This window comes from Delphinus delphis, chromosome 6 (assembly GCF_949987515.2).
Source record: "Delphinus delphis chromosome 6, mDelDel1.2, whole genome shotgun sequence".
NCBI lineage: Eukaryota > Metazoa > Chordata > Mammalia > Artiodactyla > Delphinidae > Delphinus > Delphinus delphis.
In genome coordinates, this window is record NC_082688.1 from 35,784,914 (window position 1) to 35,798,123 (window position 13,210).

Below are 13,210 nucleotides of genomic sequence, written 5' to 3' on the forward strand. Positions count from 1 at the left end.
ATAGATGGACATTTAGGTTTCTTCCATGTCCTGGCTATTGTAAACAGTGCTGCAATGAACATTGGGGTGCATGTATCCTTTTGGACTATGTTCTTCTCTGGTTATATGCCCAGGAGTGGAATTGCAGGGTCATATGGTAGATCTATTTTTAGTTTTTTAAGTAACCTCCCTACTGTTCCCCATAGTGACTGTACCAATTTATGTTCCCACCAACAGTGCAAGAGGGTTCCCTTTTCTCCACACCCTCTCCAGCATTTACTGTTTGTAGATTTTTTGATGATGGCCATTCTGACTGGTGTGAGGTGATATCTAATTGTAGTTTTGATTTGCATTTCTCTAATAGTTAGTGATGTTGAACATCTTTTCATGTGAGTAGGTAGAGAAGTTTTATCCCAATTGGTTGCATTGGAGTGGATACTCTGTGAATTGCTGACCTCGTTCATTTCCCTTCCTGGGTCATAGTCAAGGACAGCACCAGGGAGCCCTGATGGGAAGGGAGCAGAAGCCCAAAATGACATCCAAAGAAAGAACTCCAAAAGCCTGGAGAAGTAGCAGTGTGGAACACAGCTGTTGCCTGTGGCTGTCGGAGGCTGGGGGCTGATGGAGGGAGGATGGGGGGCTATGTTCCCAAGGACATAGGTGCACCAACACAACCCCACTGTTCAGCCCTTGGCTTCCCAAGTAGCTATGCGATATGGAAAGAGATACCACTGTTACCAAGAAAAGAGACCCCAATAATGTATTCTCTTCTCTTCTCTTTCCCTTTCCTGGTCTTCCCTCCCGTTTTCTTTTTCTGTCACTCTTTCTACCTCTCCCAGCCTCCATTTTCAAAAAGGACTTGTCCTGCAAAATAAACAATTACATATATCTAAGTTAGTTAAGGCTGAAAAAAGTTCAGAAATTGTGCAGAGGAGAGAGTAAGATCATTGCAGGAGGCGCCAGCATTGATGTAGTTGTGGTGATTGAGCACTGAATTTGACTGGTCTTCCTGGCAACCAAGACAAAGAGGGATATGTAGTGGTTTCCAGTGTTCCTATTGTTCAGTCAGAGGCAAATTAACCATTTGTCAGGAGAAAAAACTTTTTTTCTGGTAATGAATTATAGGAGAGATTCACATGGAATTTGAATATTCTAATGGACACGTCTCCAGAGTTTGTTTGGTTTTTTTTTTGAAGTTCTTTGTATGGCTGTTTTCTTTTATTGCCTCTAATCAGTGCTAAATGCCTGATATTCTGTCACAGACCAGTGAAGTCACTTCCTCAGGGACTTCATCTCATGGTGGACAAGGATGCTGTTTTCTGATCACCTGACTTGATGAAAGGTAGAGGTGAGAGGTTAGCATGTTATTTGGAGCTCTTGTTTGAACACTCCCCAGCTAAGTTTTGGATGTTGTGGAAAATGTCATGCTGCTGGACCATGCATTCATTCATTCAACAAGCACTTAGGGGGCTCTGGTGCTGTTCCATGCTCTATGCTCTCAAGGAGACCCGGAGGGAGACAGACGAACAGCCATTACATGTGGTGGCAAGTATGAAAATAGAGGTCTGTGCAAAATGACACCAATTATGGAAACATAGACAAGGAAATCATGATTTATTGGTAGGAACGTGGGGCCCAGGAATGGCTGCACCAAGGAGGTGACATTTGAGCTGGGTCTTGTGGACAATGTAGGAGTTTAAGTGGCTGATGAGATGGGCCTCCCAGGCAGAGGTAGGGCAGTGCCTGGAGTGGCTGAGGAGCAGCCAGTGGAACGAGGTTCCAGGGATCCCAGGAGACTGGGGAGAATGCAGTTGCCTTTAAAAATCTAGGCAGCTCAGGGGGACAGACAGTGGTGAGAAATTAGGGAATAATTACACAGCAAATGAAATGACAGCATCCCCTGATTCATGCAGGAGCAGAGCAAGAGCTGTGGAATCCCAGCAAAGAAAGAGATTGGGCTCAAGGCCAGCCCTGTTAGGTGGGGTGGTGGGAGGCACAAATGGCAAAGGCCAGTGAGAGCTGGTTCATGAATCCAGCTGTCCCCCTGAGCCCCAGCTCTTTAAGAAAGTTCACTTTACCTTCTGGCAACCATCGGTGGTTGGGAAACTGGGTTTTTGGACCTCCCACTGCACGTGTTACACAAGTTGAAGATTTTCATGTCTTGAAAAGATGATTCAAAGCCAACTTTCGAAGTGACTGGACAAACCTTGATACTGAATTTATTGACTAAAACAAAATCAAATAACAAAAAGGCCCCTCCATCTGGACATTAAAATAAGAGGCAGGATTGGCCACCCTCTCCCCATTTTCTTAAACCCAGGTCGGCTATGTTTTCTTGGGAATTAGAGGCTTTCCCTTGTGGACCCAGCTGCCTAGCCTGGAGTCTAGGAAGGGGCCAGGCCTGGTAGTGAGGTGGGGAGAGCTGCAGGGATGCTACTCTTGGCTAGGATGCTGCCTGGCTCTCCTGAGGATAAGGGGTCATTCATTCATTTGCTCATCCAAGGGTTCATTGCACAAGCTCTTCAGAGTCGAATCCCAGCTTGTCTACTTTTTCATCTCCACCTCTTTCTCCTGCAGGAGGTGCCTTGTTCTTGGATCACTCCTGTCTCACCCCTAAGCGTTCCTTCAGCTCTTCTCAGCCTGAGGGGGGTGGTCAGGGATTGCTTGGGTCCAGGATAAATACAGCCTGCCCAAGAAACCTTTCCTTACCACTTCCTGCGCCGTGTAAATGAATGGCTCTGTGCCCTTGTCCCTGTTGGATGGAGCTTCAGGGCCACGTGTCTTTTCCCTTGAGGTTTGTGGATAAAGGTCAGAGAGCATGTCTGGTCTTCACGTGCCATCTTGCACACAAGAAAAGCTCAATAAATGCTAAGCATCCACCATGCTCAGGCCTCCAGTAGGACACAGGAACATAGGGAAATGGGAGGTGCGGTCCTCACCCCGGGGTCCCAGAAACCCCAGAGACCCTCACAGGAGGGACCTCGGGACCCTAGGGTCACAGGAGGCATCTTGACCTCCTGTCTCTGCACACGACAATGCACTGAAGGAGGAGCTTTCATTGAGCTTTACTTTCTAATTTTTTAAGCAAATTAGGGGGCTAATGTCATGACCACGTCCCATTCTGCGTAGGGTAAAGTCTGGACAGTGACCTTTTCCCAATAGCTCCCTGCTTTATGGAATGAAGAGTCTGCTGGGTGTGACCTGTAGCAAGACATATATTGTCATCTCCACCTAGTACACGCATATCCACTTACATGGAAACAAAGATTAAGGAAACAAGACTTACTCTTTCTATGTGTGAGACTCTTAGAAAATTTCTCTTCTAGACTACTCTATTTTCTGTTTTAAAAGGTTGGTACTAGCAAAGTGATTTCATACCTGTTAAAGGGTTAGACCACAATAGGAAAATCATTAGGGTAATTGTGGAGATTTTGGAGTCAGATGTACCCAGGTTTGTATCCTAGCTCTGGCACCTGGAAGCCGTGTGATATTAGGCAAGCACTTTCCCTCTATAATAGAAGCCTCAGTTTCTTCATCTGTAAAATAGGAATAACACAGAACCTACTACATGGGGTAATTGTGAGGATTAAATGGGATAATATAGGTAAAGCTCCTGCCACAGAGTAAGTGATCGGTAAATGTGAGCTTTGACAAGGTCGTGAAGATTATGGTTTTTATTGTCCTGGTACCACTGGGATTCCTGCTTCCTGGCGAGTGGTAGTCATGAAGGACTTTCTGGAGGAGGAGGCATTGAAGCAAGGCAGCAGGTTGACCAGGACCCACTGCTGTCCTCACAGCAACCAGGAACTCTGTGTGAGCATCCCAGGACCACTTGTTTCCTTTTCCATGAAGGACAGACTTGCTCCCAAGGATTTTTGGCTGGACCTAGAGCTGACCATGTTAGTTAGATACCTTTGCCTTTCACATTTAGGTCTCTAATCCACCTGGAATTGATTTTTGTGTCTGGCGTAAAGATCCAGTTTCTTTTTTCCCCCTTGTTTCTGAATGGATAACTGGTTACCCTGCATTTTTTATTAGAGTTTTATCCTTCCCTGCTGATTTGTACATCACCTCTCTCATATATCAAGATTCCGTATATGCATGGATCCGTTTCTGGACTTGATTCTGTTTCATTGGCCTATTTTTCTGTGCCTGTGCCAGTCCCATACTGTCTTAATTACTGCAGCTTTATAGTGATTCCTGATGTCGGGGAGGCCTGTCCCCCATCTTGTCCTACCCGGGCTGGCTTCAGGCCTGTGTTCGTCTCTGCGTGTTTCAGAATCAGCCTCTGCTGGAGACGGGTGGAGAGCCCCGGGAGCTCTGGACAAGAATCTATCTCAGGGTGCCTGGGCCTGCAGTACCTCCTGGACTCACGGCTGCCATGCACCCCGCTTGGCATCTGAGCTGCCCTGGCAGTACTTTCTAATTCATTTGCAGAGAAAAGTGCCAGGAACGTGCCTGAGCCTGGGTCCCCTCTGCCTGCCACTTGCCTGGTGGCTCCTCTGGTTTCCCTCCCAGTGGCTCAGTCCTCATCATCCTTCCCAGGGTGCCTGCAAACTTCTTTCAGAAGACTGCTCGCTTCCCTGTCCCTCTCTGCCAAGGACATAACCCTGGACAGACAGGAATGTGTCCTCCACTGGCAGTGCCAGGGTGGTAGAGGAAACTCCCTGTGCCAATGCTTGGCACAACTAGACTCTTTGGTTTGGGTGTTTGCAGATATTTCTTTTACTGAAGATAGGCTGGGGGAGTGGGGGTTGGAAGAGATCTGTCACTCATGCCTATACCGTAGTCTGTCCTTGAGTGGGAAGACAGGTTGGCATCTTCACAACCTTGCCTGGAGACCATTCTGACAGTGGTTTGGATGCCAGGGAAATGACTCATCGCAAGCTCTGATTTCATGAAATGGCTTAAAGAAAGGAGCATGACTCATGGGCCAAATGCACGTGGTTAGTGTGGACTTGGTAAATCAGATGTGCGCACCCTACAGTTTTCAGCATACAGGTGTTTACAGGCTTCTGGAATTCAAAAACACTTGCCAGCTGTGACTCATATGCTTTGATATATTGGCTTTTGGGTGGGAGTTTATGGTGAACCATCCCCTGTTGACCCTGAACAAAGCCTTCTTCCCCTTGTGCCTCAGTTTACTCATCTGTGAAATGAGGATTTGGATTGAGTGATGGCCCAAGTTCCCTTTAACCCTTGTTTCTGTGATTCTGCATCTGTGGTTTAAGAGCACAGAAATCAGAAACCTTTCTTTCCGTCCTCTTGTCTACAAGACTCTTATTTCTGCCTTGCTTTTGCTTATGGATGTCTCTGTCCTCCTCCTTGCATTGAGGAGGATGGTTGTCTCTGGCTAGCTGGGGCTGGGTAAGGGAAGCCTGCAGGCCATAAGGAAGCTAGGTTTGAACTCTTGTGCAGCTGCACTGAATCTTGTCCACCTCTTCACTTGGGGAGACTTGCTGATTCTGGATACCTGCCTTGTTCTGTCGAGCTGAGTCTGCCCTCTCAATACCGGGGGTCCATGAGCCCCCTGGGGGCCTTGGCACTGGCACGGGTTAGCTGGCTGAGCCCACTGTGTGGTGGTGGCATTTGGCTGGGGTGCTTTGGAGTCTCAGTACTGAGGTGTCTGTCTTGTTTCCTCTTTCAGACCGCCGATTATTCTACCATGGCCTCGCTGGCTGGAGGGCTGGACGACATGAAGGCCAACCTGACCAGCCCTACCCCTGCCGACATCGGGAGCAGCGTGCCGGGGCCACAGTCCTACCCCATTGTGACAGGTGAGGGCACCTGGGGCATGGGGGGGTGAGTGGCAGAGAGAGAGAGAAAGGACGTGTGTGTGACGAGGAAAGCGGCTTCTTGGTGCTTTTGGACTTGATTGGCCATCTTTGTCTTAATGAGGTTATGAGGTCCTGGAACAGGTCAGGCAGGGGACTGCTGGGACCAGGAGTTGTGGCTTCGATGAGACATGGCTGTAGACGCTCTGATAAAGCCAGAGGAGAGCAAATGGCAAACGGACGATGGGCTGGGAGAGGGGCCAGGGAAGCCTCGTGTCAGAGGGGCTGGGTGATTTCGGGGCCCCTGGAGGTGGGGCTGAGTGTTCAGAGCGCTGGGATTTAGCCCTCTCAGGAGAAAGGCAGCCCTGTTTGGCATCAGCCTGGAGGATGAGTGGGATTCCTGGCAGATTGTAGATTTCCAGGCAGAGGTGGAGTTAAGAAGGGCAGGAGGTTTAGGCTTCCTTTCTGGAAGGCTCGGGACCAGCTGCTTTAGCTGTCAGTGTAAAGATGAAGAGTTTGGGCCCTGGGGGCACACTGCTGGGTTTGAACTTGCCATTGACTAGCTATGTAAGTTATATAAGAATTCTGGGCTGTGGTTTTTAAATCTGTAATATGGTGATAGCACCCAGCCCACAGTGTTGCTGTGAGGATTAATGCTGTAAACATATGAGGTGCTTAGACTCTGGTCTAGCACGCACAAGCACCCAATACATGTTGCGATTATTACTCCTCTCATGGTGGCTGGTCACGTCAGGCTCACTGCTGTGAAGGGGCTGGGCCAGGAGGGCGAGACAGGCAGACACCCCTCCCTGCTCCAGCAGCACCGGGATAGTTTGGACGGACAGACTCAGCCACCAGCTCCGGGAGGCTGTCCGACCACGCAGGCAGAAGGCAGTCTTGGACACTTCACATTGACAGACAGTGAGGGGCTAGGGATCACACTTTGGCCAGAGCCTTGAGGTCCAGCCTAAGGTAGCGGGATGTCCCTGTAGGTTGGTAGGCAAGACACAGGAAGTAGTGACAGAGACAAGGGGTTCTGAGAAATGTGAGTGCGCTGTAGTTGCATCAGGGCTGGATTCGGGTTAGAACTTTAGGCAGGGGTGGGGGCTGGACGAGACAGGCTCTCTCATAGCCTCATGTAGGTCCCAAGGCAGGAAGGGCCCGGCTCTGAGACTGGGGCTCGTGGGGCTCAGGCAGGAGCAGCCAGGACTCTGGCTGTAGATCTGGGCACCGCATGGAGATCAGTTAAGAGGCAAGAGTGACTTGGTCCCCTGTCTACCTGAGATGGGGCAAGAGCCTGGAGGGCTGCTGAGCCTGCAGGTGGGGGGGTGTCAGTAACGGTGCAGGGATGGGGGAGAGGAACCTCAGTCAGAATGAACTTTTCCTAACATCACAAGTGTCCCATGAATCCTCTCCCCTGGGGTCATGAGAGCCCGTGACAAGACCTCTGACAGCATCCCCATTTTACAGATGCAGAAACCGAGTCTCAGGGAGGGGCAGTGACTTGCCCAATATAAGGGGTAAAGGGGAGAGCTGGAGCCGGCCTTCAGTCTCCTGGGTCCTTATTCTTTCCAAAGAAGCACAAATAATTGGGTAGGGGGGTGCGGTAGGGTAGAAAGAAGCCTGGACTAGTTAATAATAATAATAAGTCACTTTACTGAGTAGTTACGGAGTACCAAACATTCTGGTAGGTGAACTTGTTCTACCCTTGGAGGAGTCCTGGGAGGTGCGTACTGTTATGTCACATCCACTTTGTAAACAAGGAAATGGAAGCCCGGGGCACTTAAGTAGCTTGCCAGAGATCACAGCTAGTGAGCAGCAGAGGTAAAATTGAACAGCAGAACAGTACAGTCTGCCACTCTACCACACAGATAATCTGGGGGCTAATCCTGGCGCCATCACTTCCTTGCTGTGACTTTGGATGTGTCTCTGATCTCTCAGGGCCCTTGTGAGGATCACATGAGATCCCCGAGGGGACTGCTCTGCAGAGGGAGGGTTTGTTATTAGGGTTGGGGTTCATGGGTTTAGACAGATCACAGGAAGACATATTCTACCATCTGCACAAGCCTATTTAGATGGAAAATAATCCAGTAAACGCTGAGACTATAGTTGCATTTCCGAGACTCTTGTCTACTGACGTGGCAAACTGGTGGCCAGCTGCCCAAAGGGCTAATCTAGTCCACAGATATGGTTAGTTGGCCCCATGTAGGACTTTTTATAAATTTGAGTCAACATTGAAAATTTATAAATCTGAATCTCTGGCTTCCCTTGAAAAATCAGAGGATCTGGCCAGACTGGGCCGTATTCCCACATGGTTGTGGTAGGCGGGGCCTTAGTGGCAGCAGCCCCTGGAGACATGGCCCCCACCCACCTGCTTTCTCATTATCTTACAAGCCTAACCTGGAAAGGAATTTGAGTTGAATACTCCTGATTTAGAAAGTTGGTGCTAAAAGCCAGCTGGGTGGTTTAGCTGTCCAGGATCTGCAGAAGGTTAAGTGTGGATGTGGGCTGGGTTTTCAGGTAAACCCTTGACCAAAGACTTTGTTTGTATTATGATCAATCTATTTTAAAGTCACATCACAGAGCAGAAAAAGAATATAAATATCTCAAAGTCAGAATTATGCCTAATGTTGAAATACTAAAATTACTCTAATTCTAAATATATAATACTTATATAATAGTATAAAATTATAAATATAACCATTAGCTTTCTTGTAAGTAAACAATAGCTAGCTAGAAAAATAATAGGGGAAAACATTAACAATAGCATCAAAATAAAAAAGGTAGAATGCTGAGGAATAAACTTAACTTTAAAACTCCACTAAGGAACGTAAAAGAATAAATGGAGAGATATAGCTTGTTCTTAGGTAGGAAGACTCAGTATCATGAAGATGTCAGTTCCCCCGAAGCAATATATTAATTCAAAGCATTTTCAATCAAAATGCCAACTTTTTAAAACTTGTCAAAATGACACAAATACTGGATAAATAAACACTCAAGGTAGCTAGAAAAATTCTGAAATAAAGAAATGAGTAAAACATAGCATATTTTAAAATGTTATGATAAAGTTACAACAATTAAAACTGTTACTGAAAGTGAAGTAAATAGGCAAATGGAACAGCATGGAGCATCCAGAAATAGATCCAAATATATGTGGGTGTTTACAGATACAACATTGCAAATCAGTGGAGAAAAGATAAATCATTTAGTTAATGGTGTAGGGACAGTTAAGCCTGTTGGATCCATACCTCATTCTCTACATCAAAAGAGATTCCAGGTTGATCAAAACTTTAAATTTAAAGAATGAAATCATAATAAAACTAGAAAAAAAAATAAGGGAAATTTTTTAATAAACTTCGAGTGGGGAAGGCCTTTTACAGTCTGTTCCAGGGAGGACTTCCCTGGTGGCACAGTGATTAAGAATCCGCCTGCCAATGCAGGGGACACGGGTTCGAGCTCTGGTCTTGGAAGATCCCACATGCCGCGGAGCAACTGAGCCCGTGCACCACGGCTACTGAGCCTGTATGCTGCAACTACTGAAACCCGTGCACCTAGAGCCAGTGCTCCACAACAAGAGAAGCTACTGCAATGAGAAGCCCACACACCACAACAGAGAGTAGCCCCTGCTCACTACAACTAGAGAAAGCCTGCGTGTGGCAACGAAGACCCAATGCAGCCAAAAATAAATAAATAAATTTATAAATCTGTTCCAGGGAATTCCCTGGCAGTCCAGTGGTTAGGACTTTGCGCTCTCACTGCTGAGGGCCTGGGTTCTATCCCTGGTTGGGGAACTAAGCCCACAAGTCGTGTCATGTGGCCAGAAAAATAAAAAATCTGTTCCAAATACAAAAGGCAAAGAAAAATGATATAAACGACTGCTTAAAACAGAAATGTTTTATATATGTATGTAAAAACACCCGAAAAAACAAAGAATAAAATACTTTTTTAAAGTGGAGCACAGATGACAAAAAGCTAATTTCCTTAATATATATAAGAGATTTTGAAAAACAAATAAGAAGAAAAAAATCAGTAGAAAAAACAGGTAAACCAAATGAACAGGAAAAAATATAGATGTCCAATGGTATAGGAAAAGACATGCACTTGACTCATAGTTTTAAAACTACAAATTGAAATAATCATGAGATACTCTTTTTTTTTGGCCACACCACGCAGCTTGTGGGATCGTGGTTCCCCGACCAGGGGTTAAACCCGGGCACACAGCAGTGAAAGCCCACATCATAACCACTGGACCACCAGGGAATTCCCAGGAGATATTTTAATAAAACCCATTAGCTTATCAAAGATTGAAATGTTTCTTGAGGTCCAGTGTTAGAGAGGATATGAGAAACAGATATTTCCATACACAGTCATAGGTGTATAAATCAGTGCAACCATTTTGGAAAGAAATTAGTCAGTATCTGTCAATATTTTAAATGGACATACCTACTATCTAACTCAGAACTTTTATATGCACTTTAAGGACTTTATCTCAAGATATATTCACACAGATGCACAGTGATACCTAAATCCATATAATAATGACAGAATTATTTATAATGAAAAACAAATGGAAAAAACTCAGTGTTTATCAATAGGAGTAGGTTAAATAAATTATGGCTCCTTCCCACAATAAACTACTCTGCAACCATTAAAAAGAATTAAGTAGAGCTATCTGTGCTGACATGAATAAATGTTCAAGATATACTTTTAAGCAAATAAACAATTTGTAGAGTAATATGTTTAGTATGATTCCATTAGTGTGAAAAAATATAAAGGACATACACACAGAGGCATGGACACACATGTGTAGATCAGATGCTGCATGCATACGAGGATTCGGGAGGAGAAGATCCCCAGCCTCTTCCCCTGCTTAATGGGACACTGTAGTGCTGTGCTGACACCGGGGTTCTCTGCTCAGTCCCACCCAGTGTCCCCTAGGGAATAACAAATATTTACATTGCCCCTTTACTCTCCTGAAGTTAAGTTCATAAAAAATATAGTCTTATCTTCACAAGTAATTTCAAATAAAATCAAAATAATACCCTAATTATAAGATAAAGGAGAAATGAAAGTGAAATTGTTTATAATTAACTGCCATGTACTTTGATAAGTAAATATTTGGCATGTCTAAACTGCCAGACATAATGGAGTAGCCAGGGCTCGCTCCATGCACAGGATCACCACGAATGCAACCATCCCGAACACAGACTTAACTGTGTTTCACATACTGTGAGTGGGATTTTACGAATAGGTGAGGAACTCTTGGCAAAGCTCCAAATAAAACAAAGTACAGGCTTTGCTCAGTTTACACAGTAGTTGCATTCCTAGAAAATTCAGTGTTTATTAAGACCATGGAAACTGCAAGTTCACATTAATATGAGAATGAAGTTCCGTTCTAGATTTAAAGAATTATAAGCAGATTTCTCTCCTACCACCTACATGAATGTTGGGCAGGACATGAAAATAGTGCAGGATAAAGGCAGATTCTTTGTTGTGTGGGACTGTCCCACCACAAGCCAATAACACCTGTCAATCATATAAAAGCCCCCAGAAAATTTCAAAACACCCTCTGGGGGCAGTTGATGATCCCAATGAGAGCTATTAGAACACCTTGAAGGAATGCCCCTGAGAGCTGTTAGGATGGGCCTTCGTGTCACCACGTGGCATTAATTTAATTCCACCTGTGCTCGTGGATGTGTTGACACAGTTCTGAACTCTTCAGGGAAGGGCTGAGTCTTCCAGCCCCACCCGTTCCTTCTCCCCTCCTCACAGGGTGCTCAGCTAGACTGCCAGCCTGGGGTCTAGGAAGCGGCTGGTCTGTGTACTGCTCCACCCTAGCCCTCACACTCCTGGCTGCCCAGGGAGATCTCATTAGAGAATGAGTCCATGTCTCTCCATCATTTATATGCCATGTTAAATTTTAAGTTAAACTCCTGCTCTACCAGCCAGGGCCACGGTTTAGAAACTGCTCACCATTTGCAAAGCAGTGACACGGCCTGCCCATTCCTACATCATCAGCAGTTTGGGCCTGTCCTGATTGGGACTAATTATCTGCAGGTGTATCCTTGGGCCACAGGCCTGCTGATGGGGCAGCCACTGTGCCTACCTGCCAGGGAGGACAGCAGGTGGATACCAGCAAAGGACCTGGCAGTCTTGCCCCTGGCTGTGCCCACCTGACCCTTTGCCTGGGAAAACAAAGTAACGGGGCTAGCCTGTGTCCTTTCTGGCCCCTTCTCCTGAGGACCGTCCCTTTGCATCACCAGTTGGAATGGCAGGTGGAGACTGAGGGAGGCTTCTTCTGGTTAAACAACTTTGGGAAACACCTGCCTGGTGCGTGACCCAGGTCCTGGGGTCTGAGGCATCCCCTGGGCACTGTCCCCTCTAAGCAACAGGGAACATACATGGGCCAGTGGATGAGCTCCCACGAAGACAGACAGATGGCTGCCGAGTCCACAAGACCACCAGCTCTGATTTGCTGGTATCCCCCAGGCTCAATGTTTGGAGTCTCTGTATCCCAAACTTGGTACCTGAAAGCAAGTAAGTCCATCCTCTTCCACCTTTCTCATCTGAGCAATAGCTGAGGGCTGAAGGAAAGAGCACTAGACCCAGGAGTCAGAGGAACAGGTTTAAGCCTGGACTTTGCCACCTAACTGTCCTATCATTCAGCAAATAGCTTGTCTTCTCTGAGCCTCAGTTTTCCTATCTATGAAATGGGGATGACAATTCCTGCCCTGCCTGCCTCCTTTGGCTGTTTCGAGGCTATAATGAGACAGTGATGGGGAAGAGTTTGAGAGCCACTAAGGGGGCATCTAAGTGTGTGTGGGCCAGAAAGGAGATCTGGAATGTCTGGGATCCAGGGTTGGCTCTTTCCAGCCTCCTTTGGGGCAAATATCCGACCACAGACAGGCAGGGTGGGAGGGTCCTGCAGTGCAACTGCTCACTTCACCGTCTGAGAGACCCTGGTTCAGAGGTGGGAGGTGACCTACTCAAGGCCACATCCAGTGAGTTAGAGCTGGATCTGGGGCTTATCCAGGGCCCTGGCTTCCACAGCCTGCTGCCAATATGTGGTTGGATGGACTAAAAAAAAAAATCCCAGTTTAAATTTCCAGAAGGCATTTCTTTTAGCATATGATTGAGAATGTCAGCAGCAAAGCCAGACTGCCTGGCCTTGAAGCCCAGCTTCTCCGTATTCTAGCTGCGTGACCTTGGGCACATTACTAGCCTCCATGCCCAAGGTCCCCATCTGTAAAATGGGCCCCAAGATAGCACTCCCTCACAGGTTCCCTGTAAAGATTTCATGCATGGTCCACGCAGTCTTGGCCTGGTGCTTGGCACATGGTAAACACTTAACGAATGGTAGCTATTAGTATGTTCCAGGCCTTTCTGAACGACCGTTTGCTTATCTCTCTGTGGGGAGCACCTCCTTTGACCTGTTTTTTATGAGACTTTTTTTTTTT

General features: G+C 46.6%; 1 protein-coding gene across 1 annotated transcript in view; it reads left to right on the top strand.

Moving 5' to 3' along the window:
• The window catches only part of PAX5 (paired box 5), a 165,481-nt gene that overhangs the window by 79,521 nt on the left and 72,750 nt on the right, over positions 1-13,210 (top strand). The window contains exon 5 of the mRNA XM_060013382.2: positions 5,627-5,756. Within this exon, the coding sequence (XP_059869365.2) occupies positions 5,627-5,756 (130 nt within the window). The remainder of the gene's footprint in view (positions 1-5,626; positions 5,757-13,210) is intronic.